A 17,085-nucleotide genomic window follows, 5' to 3' on the forward strand; every position below is an offset into this window, starting at 1 on the left:
GTCTCTACAAGTCTGCTGCTCCCACCCAGCCCTCTCCATACCTGCACAGTCAGGAGGAAGAGGAGGGACGCAGCCAAGGTGCTGAAGACGGTGTTGAGAAAGGCCACCTGGTAGAAGTTGGTGAAACCCTTGCGGTTGTTGAGGTACTTGAGCCACTGCTGGTCAGCGAGGGTGGCTTGGCTGAGGTGCACCACCACCGTGCAGGTGGTGAGGAGGATGAAGACCCACTGGCCGTAGTTGCCCCACAGGGTGAAGTAGGCTCTGCCTTCCTTCTTGATGGACAGCGACTCGGACACCACGAAGTAGACCACAAACACCATGAGGAAGACCTGGGGGAGGAATGGAGGTTGTCAGGGAAGGAGAGGGCAGCGCTCGACGGCTGTGCTGCACCGGGGGACCCCAGGACAGCAAAAGCCCCACACACGAGGCTGAGCTGTGCCAGCTGGAGCTCACCCCGAGCCCCTCCAGGCCTTCCTCGCTCACCCAGTGCCCCAGCAGCCAAGCTCCCCAGACCACGTCCGAGGCACTCGTGGCAGGGTGGCCGTGCCCCGGGGAAGAGCTCACGCTGAACCCTGGCCCAGGCAGGGCCTGTGGGGACACGGCTCAGCTGGCTGATGGCCCCGCTGAGGCCAGAAGAACAGAAGCCTCAAGCTTCCACAGCGACAGGCATGAGCTCAGGGAGGCAAAAAGGCTGAGGCAAGCCCAACAAATGCTGCCAGCCAGGAGGAATCTCCCTCCCCTCAGTGGTGCCAGGGAGGTTTTCTGTGGCCTGGAAGCGGAGCGGTGACAGGCACGGGGACAAGTGGCCTCAGGCAGGGGGTCCCCCGAGCCCTCTGTGCAGTGACCGAGCGGGGCGAGGAGCGCAGAGGGGCAGTGACACACTGACCATCATGAGCAGCTGCAGCGTGACCCCCGCGCTGAGCCGCAGCAGCGGGAAGGGGCTGATGGTGACAGCGGCGACGGCCTGGCCGGCCCCCAGGAACTCCAGCTGGAGGGTGACGGCAGCGTGCAGGTCCACGCTGGGGTGGTACTGCGTCAGCTCCACAAACACGGCCCGGCTCCTGCGGGGGGGAGAGGAGCAGCTCAGGGCACTGGGACAACACCAGCGCCGGGTGTGGTGCCCCTGTTTGCTGCCCTCTCCCCCGTGACACTCCACAGCACCCCTCAAAAACCTGGGTGACAGCAGAACGCCTCCTTCGCCCCACGACACTCACATGTTGTCGATCCAAGCGTGCTGCTGAAGGAAATCCAGCTGAGCCCTGCTCTCCTCCAGCGAAGCCCCCAGCTCCTGGACGTAACCGCTGCTGTCGTAGAAAGAGATGTAACCCCAGTACCAGACCCTGCAGGGGAAGAGGAGCCGTGGGGTGAGAGGCGAAGGACAGGGCAGCCACTGGTGAGCTGCTCCCCTACGCGGCAGGCCGGGAGCGAGCGCACGGATGCAGACCCTGACCCCCTGCTGCACACCCAAGGGCAACACCTGCCTTGTTATTTATTTCACAAGGCAAATTACAGATGTGCACTGATCCCTCCCCAGTGTTCCCAGCCTCAGAACAGCCCCAAGCCCTGTGGTGCCCCAGGCTTCAATGAAGACGCACCCAGGAACAAACCAGAGCAGAAACCAACAGTGATTTAGTGTCCAGGATGACCAGGCCCCCATAACCCACTGTCACAGAAAGCCAGTGCTGCTCTGTAGTCCCTGTGGGTGGCTGGTCACCTTGTTCTGCAGCTCCCCTCTGCCCCTGGGCCCAGGACCACACTGCCCTTCACCCAGCTCGAGGTGACACGCACATCTCCAGGGAGGTGGGTGAGCAGCACCTACGTGCCTCCCACCGTTCACACCACCAGCGTGGATGTGTTTGGGGAAGGCCTTGGGCATCCCTGTGTTTATCTGCACTTTGCCAGGCTCGGGGGCTGCAGCTGGGAACCACCCTGGGCACCCGAGGGAGCAGGGGCTGCGGGGGCAGGCTGGGCAGCTCCTTACCCCGCCAGGTCAGGCGGTGAGTGGGCCCACGCCGCCGTCACGTTCACGGCCGCCCTTCCCCAGCCAGCGGCGTAGTCAGCGGTGGCAAAGCTGTGCGGGTCGGTGCAGCTCCTCCCGGCAGCCCTGCCCACGCCGTGCAGGACGCCCTGGGCACCACGTTGGCACTCGGCTGCAACGAGACCAACACTGTCACCCCACGGGGAACCCAATGCGGCCAGACCGCGCCGGGGCACACAGCTGAGCTTCCACACCCAGCATCCCCCCTCTTCCCAAGGCCCCTCCACCTCCATGTCCTCAGTCACACCTCCAGAAATCAAGCCACCCTCTCAGAATCACAGAATCAACCAGGTTGGAAGAGCCCTCTGGGATCATCGAGTCCAACCATGGCCCTGACACCACCATGGCAACTAGACCAGGGCACTAAGTGCCATGTCCAGGCTTTTCTTAAACCCCTCCAGAGATGGTGACTCCACCACCTCCCTGGGCAGCCCCTTCCAATGGCTAATGACCCTTGCTGAGAAGAAATGCTTCCTGATGTCCACCCTCTCCCTCCAGTGTACACCCCCACCATCGATTGCCCCAGGTCCTCTCTGGGGCACACCAACACACACACTGCAAAGAAAAACCTGCCCCCGTAACCTCCGCCCTGCTTCGCTCAGCCCCAGCTGCACCCACACGCGGCCACTCCACCCCTCCAGGACCGTCACCACCCCCCCGGTGACAGCAGAGCCATGGCCCTCGCACACCCACCTTCCTGCAGCCTGAGCTGGCGCAGCCGGGCTGTCCCCAGCGTGGTGCTGGAGCTCTCCTGGCCCGACCCGCTGTTGTAGAGGTAAGGGAGGAAGACCTGCGACATCCAGACCCAGAACTGATCTGACCTGCAACGGGGAAACGGCGTGAGAGGCAGAGCTCGTGGGGCAGCTCTGCCAGGGCAGCCTGTGGGGCTCCTCCATGCCCAGCTGTGTGCCACCTGGAGAGGGGCTGAGCTTCAGAGCGCTGACCCGGGCTGCTCTGCTCCCTGGCCAGTGGCAGAGGCAGCATCTCCATCCATGGCAAGAGCTGGGCTGGGGTCAGGAAAACCTTTATCTGACATGCAAGACCTAAAGGTGACTGAACCTTTGGCACCTGGATGAGGATCAGCCCAGAGGGTCTGGGGCAGCGCGGTGGAAAAGGGAGGATATTTAGGACCAGACTCTGCTCTGCTCTCCCCCTTCACACCACTTTCACCCCAGAAACTCCACTGAGTTCACTGGGATCATTCCTGATTCATTGTGTAGTGAATCAAAGTTTTGGTGACTTTGTACCGCAGAATCAAGGGGTCTGTGGTGAGATGGGTACAGACACCGTGAGCTCCAGGCAGCTGCTCCGGTGTCACTCCGGACTGCGGGAGTCTGCAGCGGTGTGGAAACTCAGCTGGGAAGATTTAATCTAGTTAAGCCATCCATGCAGAGCAAGGAAGGGGAGGATTGTACTTATACGAGATGTTATTTTTGGTTCTAATGACACTGTTTATGGCTAAACACTTGTAAGTTCTGGAGACAGAGCAAACTTGTGTCCTTTAGACCAGACACAGAAAGACAAACAGCTGTAATTCACACAGTCCCTTCCCATGGAGGAAATAAACTAAAATTCAAATAAATTAAAGCTCTCACCCCCCCCAGGTCCCCTGGAGAACAGAGGGAACCACAGGGACCAAAAGGGACCTGCTCACTGCCACGCTGAGACCCTCTTACGGGAGCAACCATGGAGCACGAGCACAACAGCCTGCCCCAGCCTGCTCCTCAGCTCCTCGCTGCAGCCCTGCACTGCTTCACTGACACGAAGTGACCCCTTGTTCCTGCCCAGCCTCAGGGCCCTCCCAGTTACCTCTTGATGCGGAGGAATTCGCTGCTGCCCAGCTGCTGCTTGATGGAGCTCTGCAGAAGGAAGGCCCTGCTGTTGCGGGAGGCATCACCGTAGTTGGTGAGCAGGATCACCAGCAAGAACGTCATGTAGATGAGGAAATTCTGGCAAGCAGAGAGGAGAGAGGGATCCTGACTGCTGCCTGCCATGCAGCAGGCTCAGGACCCAGGACATGCTGCTCTTCCTTCTTCAAATCCACCCCCTTACAGCGCCGCTTTCCAGCCACCTCAGATCTCAGAGCTTCACAGAGAGGATGGATGTCACTGCCAGTCTCTTACAGATGGGGAAACTGAGGCAGAAACTGGAGGCAGGCACCTACTAGCTCAGGAGATCACAGCTGGATTGGGAGGGCCCACCCAAGGACGTTATCTCAGCTCCCCAAGCCAGCACTCTGCCTCTGCCCTGGGCACCACAGGAGATGTCTCACCTTCAGCATCCTGTGTAGCAGTTTGACCTTCCTGGCCTCCTCCTTGGCCTGGAAAAGGGCAAACCCCTGCGGGGGTCGGACTTTGCTGATCTTCTCAGAAACGTGCTCCACAAACGGATGCTCCACCAAGGTATCGTCTTCCTCTGGGTGCAAGCGCTTGGCCACCAGTGAGAAGTAGAGGGCTTCCAGCAGAACCTGGGGAGACAAGCGGTGTGGTGAGCCTGCAGAGAGCCACGCCAGAGCTGCCCTGGGCACAGCTCCTGGGGGCTCTCTGGGAGCAGCTAGACGACCTCTCAAACAAATTGCCACCAGCCCTGCCTCTCCTCCCAGCGTGTACATCCTTCCCCTCCTGCAGGGAGATGAAGATGGGTGAGAATATTCAACCCACGCAGCATCCAGGAGGACTTGAGTAGTACCCGGGCAAGATGTTAATTACAGCTAATAAATGCACACACATGTACAGGTATGTCCTTGCATACTCATGTTATCCTCACCTTCAGGGGCTCCCAGACCAAGAAGGACGCCAGAAAGCTGAATATCCCTGAGATGAGCCACATGAGGGCAACGCTGGAGGAAAAGCCCACCCCGATCCACACCGAGACCCCCGTGGAGGTGGCGAAGAGGAGGAGGCTGATACCATGCGCCAGGTAGGAGCACCAGGGCGGCAGCAAGCGCTTCCTGAACGTCTGGTCTGCAACTGGGAGGAGGAGGGAAACCAAGGGTAAATGTTACTGCAGAAGGGTCCCAGTGGGCATGGGAAGGGCTGAGCATGCCCCTCCTGGGTGACTCTGGGGGGATTATCCCAGACACCTCCCACTAAGCAGCAACACGGACAGCACACAAACACAGCCAGCCTCAGAGGAGCAGCCCCCCATCTGCAGACAACAGGGTGGGCAGGAGAAGGGGGTGGGATCCTGATGGGGGCAGTGGGATGGGGTCCCTCCTTTCTCTCAGAGCCCCAGGACACGGCATGCCCGGCCTGGCTCGAGGTGCTGCTGTCAAGCCCCTGAAAAGCCACACAGATTTGATGCTCTGGCCACCTTCAGCCTGGCCGGCCCCCCTGTCCCAGGGCTCGCTCAGCACAGCCTCCTTCCCCCACCCATGCAAACCAACGCCTGCATGAAGACACCACAGCAAGGTGACGTGATGGATTTTAACAGCTCCAAGAGGATTGCTGCTGGGTCCAGCCTGTCCTAGGGAGCCACTGCTATCTGCATGACCCCGTAGCAAGTGTCTCTTCTCCCTTTGCTGGTTTGAACTTGCATTGGCATTTGTCTCCCTTCCCCTCTGGTTGTGTAGGCTCTCTCTCGTGCTGGATGGACAAAGGCTGCTGCTGCACAGCCTTTCCCAAGGCTCCTTTTCTCTCTGCCTGCCAAGTGCTGCTGGGGGTGTCAGCCCCTCTTCCTGCACACACCACCCTCCCTGCCCTGGTACGCACAGCCCTGGTACCTGTCCACGTTGACTTGGCTGATCTGCTCACTTCCCTGGGGGGAGCTGCCACGCTCTGGCCTTTGTCATTCAGCTTCTGCATCATGACACTCTCCACCTTCTCCCCGAACACGCTGGACCTGCCAAGGCAAAGGGGTGACTGTCTCCGTTAGCCCACACCCAGGGCTAAACAACAACCAGTTGTTCTATCACCCAGTATCCCCTCCCCAACCGAGAAAGGGAACTGGGAAAAGGAGGGAGACTCGTGGGTTGAAATTTAAACAGATTTAATAAAATAAGAAAACCAATATTGATACTAATACAAAAGACACAGAGTTATACTCAGCCCAGAGAGTGGTGGCAAGTCACTCCAGGGATAGTAACCATTGAGAAGAGAGGTGGTGAGAGCAAAGAGCCCCCCATCCCACCAGGCTTTCCCATTTACAGTGACCCTGATGTTAATATTACAGAATACACCCGTGGGGCAGCTGCCCTGGGTTTAACTGCTCATGACCTTGATCACCTTGATCACCAGGGCCGGGTGCAGCAGAGCTGGGTGGCAGGGCAAGGGACAGGAGGCACTGCCTCAGCGGGGGACTCTGCTCCCTCAATACTTACAGGCCTGAGATCAGATCTGTCTCAGCCCTCATGTACGGCCCGAGGTCCTGGGAGTGGGAGATGCCGCTAGCTCCATCTGCCAGGATCTGCCGGATCAGATCCTCATCTGGGGAAAGAGAGTGCACACAGCGTTGGCAGGGGCACAGCTCCCAGCGCCTCTGTGGAACTGGGGAGGAGGAGGGCCAGGGTGAGGTCCTTCTCCATGGCACAGCCCTCCCCTCCTCCCTGTCTTCCAGCTCCTGTCTATCCCAGCTTGGCTGCAGAGCCTGGCATGAAACTGCTGCTATAAGAGGCCAAGTTCTTCTTCTCCAGCCATTTACAGAGGTTCAGAGACACACTGTGGCTTTGCAACCAGGGAAGAAGTGTTGGTGGCTTGCAACATTCAGATCCCACGGGAACACACCTCCCCTTGCTCCCAGTCTGCTGGCAGTGCAGTGACCACGCACTTCAGACTGACCCACATCAGCATTTCTGCTTTCCCAGACTGAAATCCCCACTAAGAAAACACGACCCTCCTCCTGTGCCCTTCAAATTGAAGCCAGTGGTGATGGCAGCAGGCTCTACTGTTCTGCCTTCTCCAGAGCTGAGCCAGGGCTCCCAGGGACCAGACTGCTCCTCCTGCACTTCCCCGGGGTGTTCAAACCCTGCCACAGAGCAACGCTGCTCCCACACCCACCTGAGGCAGAGAAATACCGAGGCTGGCCCTGGTGAACGCCAAGGGACAGGCTGTCCTCCTCAGCCGCCAACGGCGCCTCGAGCCCAAGGTGGCGGCTGGCCCGGCCTCTCTTCAGCTTCTGGATGGTGTTGCCCATGATGGAGGGGTCGCTGAGGAGGTCTGGCCAGCTGAGCAGGGCCTCGCTGGAGGGCCACCGCACGAGGCTGCGGGAGAACAGAGGGATGGGTGCCATCAGGTACGGGAAGCACGAGGAAAGCAACGGTGCTAGTGCGTAGGGCTGTCTAGAAGGGAGACAGCCGTGGGAGCACAACCACAGCCTACCAGAGCAGAAAACTACACTGAACTCCTACTTGATCCATCCCCAGAAACCTACGTACCTTTTGGAGTCCTCCAAGAACAGATCTGTCTTGGTTTGCTCCGAGAAGGCCTGTGGAGGAAGCGGAGGCATTTCAGGCACGTGACACTGGTTTGTGCCTAGTTAAAACAAAAGGTTGTTAACATCAGGGGTCATTGGAGACCTGGAGCCTGAGCTGCTTTGAGCCCTGGGTCCACACCTCCAGGAGCCTGCTCTCCTCCAGAGCTAACGCCCAGGCACGCTGGGCAGATCCATGCTCACAGAGCAGCAGCTGGAGACAGCTTGTGCTCAGCACCCAGGACTGGCCTGGGCAGATGTGGGTGAGGGATGAAGGGCTGTGGCTCTCCCCCATCACTGGCATTTGCCAGAGGCACTCGAGTGCCCCAGTTCCTGCACTGACAGCTGTGGATGGACGCTGTGTCCGTGCAGGGGAGCGCACGGACCCGTGCAGCCTGTCCAGCTTTCGGGTGGGAGTTACCTCTGCCCGGAGCCCAGGGAAGGTGGGGAAGGAGCTGTCGAGGATTGAGGAGTCCAGGTAGTTGTCGATCTCCAAGGACTGTTGGTCTGAGTGAGTCAGGGCATGGCTGAGGGAGACCTGCAGGAGACAGGAAGGCTTGAGCAGAAAGGGAGGGACAGAGGTGACAATGTCCCAGTGGCTCAGAGCCCTGCTGCTCTGTCAGCTCCCTGCTCTGCTGGGGATCCCAGGCCCGTGCACGTCCCCCACTGCCTCCCAGGAACCCTGGGCACTGGTACCCACACGTACCGCAGCCCAGCGCCATCCAGGCTGTCCCAGGTACAAGCTCCCAGGAAGCTGCATGAGCCTGCAACCTCCTGCAGAGCAGGGAGTGCTTACAGGAACGAGAAATATCAGACCCATTTGCTGCTCATCAGCCACTGAGCAGCTGGCTGCAGAACTTAATGGGGCTGCTAATTGTGTCTAACTAGTCGTTAAATCCCCAGCTAATCCTCTCACAGCTGCCTACCCATGGCTCTGCTCAGACAGCTGAGGTTGGACCCAGGGTAGGCATCTCATTAGCAACGCTCCACTGAGCATCCCTCAGGCTCCTGCCAACAAAGGTCACCCCTTCAAACAGCATTTGGGTACCTCTCACACACTGAAACCAAGAGGGAGTAAGTGCCCAAACAGCTTTTAAAATCTGCCCTGTTGGTCTCTGTCTGGGCACTGTCAGAACCCAGGCAGTGATCTGTCCCTCCAAGGTCAGAGCCTTGCTATGGGCACGGGTCTGGCTGTGGGGCAGGGCACCACAGAGGCGCAACCGGGGAAGTGCAGGGAGCAGCTGGAGAAGTGATGTACCACAAAGGGCAGAACCTAGCCTCAGATGAGCAAACCTGGTGGCATCACACCCATCTGGGCAGCCTGCAACTACCTCTCCTCATTACCTTGCCACGAGCCATCCGGAAGAGAAATAAAATGACCAGGTAGAGAGGGTAGACCACCACGCTGGACACCAGACCGACCGCCACTGTGTCCACGTTCACAGGGATCAGGTTGGAAACGGCTCCATTGCTGGAGAGAATCAAGAGAGAGATCAGAGAGCGGCGTTAGCAGGAGCACTCGTGAGCGAGGAGGGGGACAAAACTGCACAACCTGGGATTTCAGATGTGAGGAGAAAGAAATGAGCATGGGCTGTGCTGGCAGTAACACAGCGAAGGCAGGTAAGGGGGAAGCTGATCAGGCTGCCCTTGGTCATCATCATCCATGATTCTTTGGATTCTTTGGAAGGGGAAGGGCAGGCTCAAGGCCACAAGCAAGGCACCTACTCCCAGCAGACCCAAGGTCTGTCCTGCCCTACGGAATGGGAAGCACAGGAGGGGCTCTGAGGAGGTAAGGGACCGGCCAGAGCACCAAGGGACACAGCTCACCTGAGGTGTACGTTCCCCACCACGCCGTACCACACAGCATTGGCACAGAGGAAGAGGAAGATGAGGAGGGAGCAGCAGGTAGCTCTCTGGACACGGGTGAAGCGGCTGCGAGGCGGGCGGTCCCACATGGACAGCCAGACGTGCTTCTCGAAGAAACCTCGCTGCAACTCAGCTGTGAAGATCCGGGAGAAGCTCCTCAGCTCTGTCTCACCTGAGCACAAAAAGAGAGAGACCCTGAGGGCCAGCTGCACCCCAGAGGGGACCCGGCCGGGCCTGCCACGGTCCCTCCTTGCAGACTGACACTCAATAAGTCTCCACACTGCATCTGTATGGTCCCCCCTGCACAGCTGGGCCCTCGCCATGCCTTGTCCTCTAGCACAAAGGACCCACCAGAGCACTTGGCTGCACAAGGCCCCTCCTCAACACAATGAGAACTGCTGTGCTGCTCAGCCACCCCAGCCCCACGCCCCAGGGGCTCAGCACTCACTGGCAGCATAAACCTCCTTCTCCACCATGCCGTCGTTCTCTTCGCTCTCCACCGACAGCCAGTCGTTCACCAGGAAGAAGTAGCTCTTGCTGCTCTGCAGGTCCCGGACTATGACGTGCTGCAGGTACCAAGAGGGGCTGAGTCCTGAAAGTTAAAGAGGTGAAGAAATGTGTCTCACGGCAGACATTCCCTGCGTGGACCTGCAAAGCCCAGAGGGCAACACAAGAGCCCCTCAGGGGGACAGCAGCAGGTACCCTGTGACACTGTCTTCATCGGTGAGCACTGCCCAGTCCCCAAGGGAAAGGCTTGGCATGGCCAGGTCACCTCCCCGGCTGCAAGGACATCTACAGGCACTGTCACAGCACACTGCAGTGCACGTGTAGGGGATCACAGCTGACCAGCCACAGGCTTCCCCGTGATGGAGACTCCACGTCCCCCCCAGCAATCTTCCCCCAAGCCAGTGGGTCACCATCAGGGTCAGCCCAGACTGTAGGCTCAGGTACCTCCCTCCTGGCCCAGGTACCAGGCGGAGCAGAGCCTGATCCTGACCCAGGATGTGTGATGGCTGCCTCAGGCCCACACACCCGCTCACGTCTCACCTTTATTGTCATGCCAAACGCGGATGCGCCAGATGCTGCCCAGGCTCCGCTCCGTGGCGATCTGGAAGACGTCAAGGCTGTTGCGGTGGAAGGCGTTCTCTCCATCCAGGTGTCTGTGACCACTTTTGTTGTCCACACCGTACAGGGCGATCCCCACGTGGGCAGTGGTACCTGGCAGAGGTAACGGGGCTGTCAGGGAAGTCCACCCAAGGTGGAGCCGTTCCCCAGCCAGTGACCTGCTACCAGATGCAATGGCCCTTCAGAGGGGCCACCTGGAGGCTCGGGAGGAAGGGATGTGCTCCCCAGCCACCCCACACCCAGCGATAGTGTTACACACAGCCTGGAGGGCAGCTGCTCAGATTGGCCTGGTGCATGGACCTTGGCACGCTCATGGTTTTCCTCTTTGGAGGGGACTGACTCTGACATGCCTTGCCTTGCTAACACCCTAAAGGGAGGGGATGTTTATTCTGGATGTTTTTTCCACCAAGTAGCTGAAAGACTTGTTTTCTTTGACTTCTCTCCGGTACCAGTTGCCAGATGCTCCTCGGTTCACCTGCTCAACCTGGATGGTCCTTGGGGTGGCTTCAGGGGAAAGCTGCTGCCAGTGAAACCAGTGGTTACACTAAGACCAACGGGAGCGTGTTTCTGGCAGTGACATGGTGGCACTCCACCTCTGTCCTTGCTCAGCGCTTCCACATCCCAACTGCTCGGATTTCCAAGTCCAGGATGATGTTTCTGGCAGCTCTAGCTACAAACCCAGCCCCAGATCAGAAAGCCAAGCTTTCTGCCTTCATGGAGCTGGGAAAGATTCAGACGGCTGAACAAAGCGATGGACGCTGGAGGACAGCAAAATGGTCCATCTAAAGGGCCCACAAGGCCTGGATGCTTTTGCAGGGGAGAGTCAGAAGTGAGGAACAACCTCTTGGGGCAGGGAAAGCAGGGTGGGGGGATCTCTATACTGGGTGGCTCCTTCCAGCAGCAGTCGCTTGTCCCACCCCTACAGCACGCGGTGGGGCAGCACGCTCTTCTCCACAGCTCTTGACCTGCCCCATCATCACACAATAAAAACTGTGACTGCTGTGGGAAGCCCTGACCTGACTGGCTGCTCAGTGCTGCCCAGGTTCTGCAGGGGAACGTTTGCTGCGTGACGTGCTGAGGTGAGATCTCAGGGGAGCTACGCTGATGTCACCCGAGGAACCAAGCATAGGAGTAGACGGTGGGCTAACCTGATCCTCTGCCCCAGCCAGTCTTCACCAGGATCTCGTATTTGTACAGCCCGTTCTTCCCGCAGAAGGGAATCACCCCCACTCGGTTAATGTCAATCATGTCCAGCTTGTGCACGATCAGTGCAGCCACAGAGTAGGTCACGAAGCAGACAGCACACGTCAGCAGAACGATGTAGTTGAGACCTGGGCCTGGAGCCTAAAAGAAAAGAAGTACGTTGAAAGGCACTGTCCTTCCCCAGGAGGACCCCCCATTCCCCAGGAGTCACGCTGCCTCCTTCCAGGCTACAACCATCGTGCACAGACACGATACCACACGCAGAGAGAGACCTGTCCCTGCACAGACCACGTGCTCCCAGCCCTGCAGTGCTGCAGCTGCCGAGAGCTCTCTGCTCCCACCCACGTCACACCGACAGCGCCAGGGAGAGCCTGAGCACCCCGGGAGGCAGGGAGCAGCTGGCAGGGGCAACTCGCTGGGTAAAACAGTGCTGGGTGACAGCTGGGAGGAGCATCTGGCGTCTCACTAAGAGGTGAACACACCGCGAGGTGTCCAGAACAGAGAACAAAGCCATCTGCAACGGTGTTTTTTAGCAGCAGCAGCCACGATTCATGAAGGGAGGACGCAGCCCCTCCGTGAGCTGTGCCCATCTGCAGCTCCCAAAGGCTCCCAGGTGCTCGTGCTGGTCTGCCAGCTGGGCACGGGCCAGCCACGACCCCGCTCGAACGCAAAGCTGACGGGAGCCCGAGGCTTTCCTCTAGGTGACAACAACCCGCTCAGCGTGTGGCAATGCCACGCAGCCCCTGCTTTGTTTTACTCACAGGAAAGATGAACTGGACAGAGTTTGGGGGAACAAAGAGGCTGGCCCCGAAGGCGGTGAGGTGCTGGGTTAAGCACACAGCCTGGTCTGGCCTGGTCTCCTCCAGCGGGACGATGCCTTCTGTCTTCCAGCGCTTCTCCCGCTCGCTGAAGTACTGGCAGAGGGAGGTGTACAGCCCCAGAGTCACCTCCACCGGGGACCAGCTGAAATGGTTTGTGATGTTGAAGTAGTATTTCTGGACAGGGTCGTCAGTTCTGGAGAAGGGAAAGACAGCGAGGAGATGTTACCAACCCACTGCCGAAGGGCCACGAACCCCGTTCTGATGGACGTGTGCCCACGGCCAGCACCCTGCTGCAGGGACAGGGGGCATGGACACGATGAGGAGGAAAAGCCCAGTGAACGTGGTGTAATTTACGTCGCCCTTTGGCTGGGCAGAAACTCTGGGGTCCCACAGACCACTTTAATTCTTTATCTTTGCATTATTTCAGCACCCGGAGCACCACACTGCACATCCTCTGTGCTGGCAGCCTTGCACAGCTCTCCCAGCTGCCCCTCCCCGTGCTGCCACGCAGGGTGGTTGGGAGCCCACAAGGGAACCTGCCTTCTCCTCCAGCCACCCGCTGGCAAGATGAGCTCTGAGGATGGAGGTGCTTTGGTGAAGGTGGCACTGCAGAGCAGGAACCAGGCTAACGCGTGGTGCTGTGCTCTGGGAAATGCTCCCAGGAGCTGCATGGAGCAAGCCCTGAATCTGCACAGGTCAGTGTGAGCCCCTTGGGGAAAGAGTCCTGGCAAAGATGGGCAGCGCTGGGATCGCTCGTGCACAGAGGATGAAAGTCTGGACAAGCAACAGACAAACAGACCACAGCAGGTATCAGGGAAGTGAGCAAAGAGCAGCGGGGGAAGACTCATCACCAGGAGAAGCCCTGGGTGAGGGTCGTGACACTCACAGGGAACGTGATTTACAGCTCTAAAAAGGGGAACTCTCCCTCCCCTGGATCAGAAAGGCAAATCACAGAGCACCGAGCTGCTGTTACACCAGCAGATGTCTGGGAAGGAGGGAGTGCCAGGGTGGAAGAGGTGCCAACGCTGGGGTGCAGGAACCTTGCAGCTGCCTGCCCAGGAGAGCTGCCTCCCCCCAGGACAGCAGGGCACTGTGGGCAGCTACAACAGCACCAGCCCTGCAGAGCAGCCTGGCAAAAGCCATGCAAGGCCCTGAGCATCCCTCACGTACATCCACGGACAGCCTGGGGTGTCAGGGATTACACGGAGGCTTCTCTTACCTGGGTGAGGTGAAGAAGGTGTACAGCTTGTGGTCACTGCCAGCCAGGGCATCCAGGCCGATTCTCTTCGAGGCACTGCAGTTGTGCTCGTTGGGCTCTGGTTCGTGATGGAGATAAGCCATGATGAACGGCTCGGGCTCGCTTGCAATGTAGTGATCTGCATGGGGAGGGGGAGAAAAACCAGAAAGTACTTTATAAACACCAGGGAGAGCTTGACCACAAGCCTGCTGCCAGCAGTGGGTGTGCAGGGAGGAGTATCAGGAACACAGAAAGTCAGGAGAGATGCTTTTCCAGATTGCACTCTCTCAGTCTGCAGCTCAGAGGATCCCTGAGCAAGAGACTCTGGATACTATTGTACCTGACCAAGAGCGGGACAGGACAAGCTCCCACCAGTGCTAACGTGGCTCAACAGAAGGGCTGGAAAAGGCAAAAGGCTTCTCAGTGCCAGAATCCAGAAGTAAGGATTGCACCGGGGCCTGGATAATGCCCGTGACAGCTGGAACCTCAACCACACAGTGTGGAACTTGCTGGCTACACCCGACATCCCCTCCCACACCCCAGTTATCTCTTGACACAGCTCTCCTGTGCTGCGACACCCAGCCCTCCTCTCCCGTGGGATGGAACAGCAAAGAGCACAAAGAGTTGGATCTGTCTGCGCTACCGTTCAGGACTCTGTACGTGAGCTGGAAGTGCAGTCCTGCTTCTCTGTTGTTGCTCTCCATAGTCACAATCAGGTTCACAGATGTTCTTGCCTCGATGACTTCAGTGCCAGCAGAGAGATTGTCAGCGTCTGTGTGGTTCGACACCATTACAGTGATGGCTTTCTCCGAGTCCAGGCTCCCAATGGGGATCTGCACCCCGTTGTGTGTCTGAAACTCCATGGAGGCGACCTTTGTGGACACGGTGTAGTTACTGATGTAACCAAAAGGGAAAGGATTGGAGTCCACTTGGAACATGACTTGAATGACATCCGTCAGGTTGGAAAGGGTGGTGTTGAACGCCTGGGGGATGGAGAACTGGCAGTTTGGTGTGTTTTCGTAGCAAAGCAAGTTAAAGGGATCAGACCGCTTCCCTGTGGCCTTGATTTCTCCTCCCACCAGCTCGAGGGGCTCTTCATTCAGCACTCGGGACTTCATGAGGATGCGCATCAGGCTGGAAGACAGGTTGTAGGCTTTGGGAGCTAGCAGCAAGTTGTGGGGATCAGCAAGCAGCTCCTGGGGCTTGGATTCTTGTGAAACTGTATTGACAAGGTGAATTAGGTCACCTGCCAGGAGAGAAAGGAAGGTGCAAAGAGAGGAAGTGGTGAACAGCCGAGTAAAATAGCAGTAAAATACCACCTGACACCTTCCCAAAACAATCAGACAGGTCTTTCCTTACTGTCTGCTCACTCTGACTCTACACTGTGCACATGACCTTCCACACTGGAAGTGTTCAGTAGCCCAATAGCTAAAAATAGAGCTGTCAGCAACTCCTGAAGGCTCTCGGCTAATCAGCAAAGTTTGGTGCTGAATACTTAATCACAACAGGCTTTATTTTCCTCCTGTGAAGCGACTAGAATTGGGAAACAGGGAAGGAATGGATAAAGCAAACACATGTCACTGAGTTTTTGCACTATAAAGTGCAGAACGCTCTGAAATACATAAGGAGGAGTGCAAAGAAGGTGGTTCTGCTTCCTCCCAGGGTAACCAGGTGGGAATTCCCACACAGAGTTCACGGGTGCCCCAGAGAAGTTTGGCAACCTCCTCACATTGCAACCAGGAAGGCAAGCATCTGGAAGCCATAGCTGTTACTCATTGTTTACTACAAAGACAATTCCCTAAAGTATTAGGAGTTTAAAGTGAGTTTATTAACAACTGTCATATTTAAACGTCCGCAGAGACAGCTGCCAAAGCCAGGACAACCCTGGGAAAAGGGGAGGGAGAAGAAAGTACTGGGGTGCCACACTCCAAATGTTAGATGCAATCTAACAGCTTGAAAAGGCACGAGGCAAAGCCCCGATGGTACAGGAGAAAGCCTGCAAAGCTGCTCTCAGTCTGCTTCTGCCCAGGGAGACCCGTGCCCTCAGCAGCACCCAAACGTCACCCGTTCCTGCAGGAACACAACGGACCTGTGATGTTGAGGATGTTGTCGGCGATACCAGTGGGTGTCACAGTGCCCTGGGTCGTTTCCCCTTGCAGAATGGTCATCATGGTCTCCAGCTTGTTCAAGGTCCTTGTCAGGCACGACTTGCAAACCAGCTCCTTGCTCACCACCTGCGAAGGGAAGCACGGTTTGATTCAGCAGGAGCACCCCAGGGAAAGACGAGGGCAGCTGGAGGCACGTTGAGCTGGCTCAGTCCTGCAACGACCTGAGCACGTTTATTCAAAGGCCATTTGCACTCTGAAAGTCACGCCGGCTCTTTCCAGCCCCAGGGAGGTGCCTGCAGAGACCACGGCTGCTCTGCTTGTACTGAGAGAGGCCAAGAAGTCGTTGGTGTCTCCAGGACTCCTCCATCCACCTCCCCTCACGTTACAACCCGCCAGCAGTCTGATGGAGGATGCTTTAGGGTTGGAAAGAGCAACAAAGGGCAGCATATTCACGTTCCCTGGAGTTCACTTGTAAGGACCAAGCACGTCTCCTGCTGTTGCATCTCCTGAGCACCCCTTTGGGGCCACACACTACTCCTACAGAAATCAACCTGAAGGAGCTGGATAGGATCCCTCCATCCACTCTGCCGTCTTCAATGGAAACAAGATTTAGCCATAAGTGAATCCATTTCAGTGTCCAAATACTCCTGAAAGCTGTGGGAGGGATCCTGCCACTCAGGCAAGATGGATGTCCCTCCCTCTGCTCCCAGATGTGTCCAAGAAACAGAATGTTCTAGCCATGGCCTGGAGCTCCCCGCACTCTCGAGGGCTGGATGGGAGGGACTGAGGCAACACATGGAAGCTGTTGCCACAACCCCATTCCTAGCTCTTATTCATCTTTTTTCTTTTAATCGTCACAGGATTCAGACGTGATTCACTATATGTTTTGGTGAAGAATCCAAACAGCATCTGCAGCTCTAGAATTCCCCCTTTTCTGCTTTTATTTGTAAGCTCTGAGAAGTGAGGACACACCGTGTAAAGCAGAGTCCACAAGGCACAGTCAGGTATCAAGGAGGTGGGGAAGAAAAAGGGTTATGGGGAGGAACCACCCAAGGAGCTTAGGAAGGAGAATCTACTAAGACGACTGAGACTCTCTTTTTTTTCCCTCCAGGAGAAATTAATTCTGATTTTTCCTCTCCCCTGTAGGTAAAATCAAAAAGGTATCAGCACTGATTGGCACTTCTATAGGAAAGGGACCGTGTGAACTCCGCGCTAGTCTCAACCACTTGGGAAATTTTAGATTACTGTTTTTCTAAGCTTTTCATTCCAATCCAGAGCACA

At 57.4% G+C, this 17,085-nt stretch overlaps 1 protein-coding gene across 1 annotated transcript in view; it reads right to left on the reverse strand.

The window, feature by feature from the left end:
• Nucleotides 1-17,085, reverse strand: part of PKD1 (polycystin 1, transient receptor potential channel interacting) — an 86,182-nt gene that overhangs the window by 4,725 nt on the left and 64,372 nt on the right. The window contains exons 22-43 of the mRNA XM_068423912.1: nucleotides 15,786-15,930; nucleotides 14,340-14,942; nucleotides 13,679-13,835; nucleotides 12,400-12,652; nucleotides 11,584-11,779; nucleotides 10,358-10,528; nucleotides 9,759-9,902; nucleotides 9,272-9,482; nucleotides 8,789-8,915; nucleotides 7,866-7,982; nucleotides 7,410-7,459; nucleotides 7,033-7,235; nucleotides 6,357-6,462; nucleotides 5,760-5,878; nucleotides 4,805-5,007; nucleotides 4,311-4,505; nucleotides 3,848-3,987; nucleotides 2,732-2,859; nucleotides 1,982-2,150; nucleotides 1,215-1,340; nucleotides 887-1,061; nucleotides 42-329 (exon numbers count right to left, since the gene is read on the reverse strand). Coding sequence (XP_068280013.1) covers nucleotides 42-329; nucleotides 887-1,061; nucleotides 1,215-1,340; nucleotides 1,982-2,150; nucleotides 2,732-2,859; nucleotides 3,848-3,987; nucleotides 4,311-4,505; nucleotides 4,805-5,007; nucleotides 5,760-5,878; nucleotides 6,357-6,462; nucleotides 7,033-7,235; nucleotides 7,410-7,459; nucleotides 7,866-7,982; nucleotides 8,789-8,915; nucleotides 9,272-9,482; nucleotides 9,759-9,902; nucleotides 10,358-10,528; nucleotides 11,584-11,779; nucleotides 12,400-12,652; nucleotides 13,679-13,835; nucleotides 14,340-14,942; nucleotides 15,786-15,930 — 4,026 coding nt within the window. The remainder of the gene's footprint in view (nucleotides 1-41; nucleotides 330-886; nucleotides 1,062-1,214; nucleotides 1,341-1,981; nucleotides 2,151-2,731; nucleotides 2,860-3,847; nucleotides 3,988-4,310; nucleotides 4,506-4,804; nucleotides 5,008-5,759; nucleotides 5,879-6,356; nucleotides 6,463-7,032; nucleotides 7,236-7,409; nucleotides 7,460-7,865; nucleotides 7,983-8,788; nucleotides 8,916-9,271; nucleotides 9,483-9,758; nucleotides 9,903-10,357; nucleotides 10,529-11,583; nucleotides 11,780-12,399; nucleotides 12,653-13,678; nucleotides 13,836-14,339; nucleotides 14,943-15,785; nucleotides 15,931-17,085) is intronic.

The sequence above is a fragment of the Nyctibius grandis genome, chromosome Z (genome assembly GCF_013368605.1).
Source record: "Nyctibius grandis isolate bNycGra1 chromosome Z, bNycGra1.pri, whole genome shotgun sequence".
NCBI lineage: Eukaryota > Metazoa > Chordata > Aves > Nyctibiiformes > Nyctibiidae > Nyctibius > Nyctibius grandis.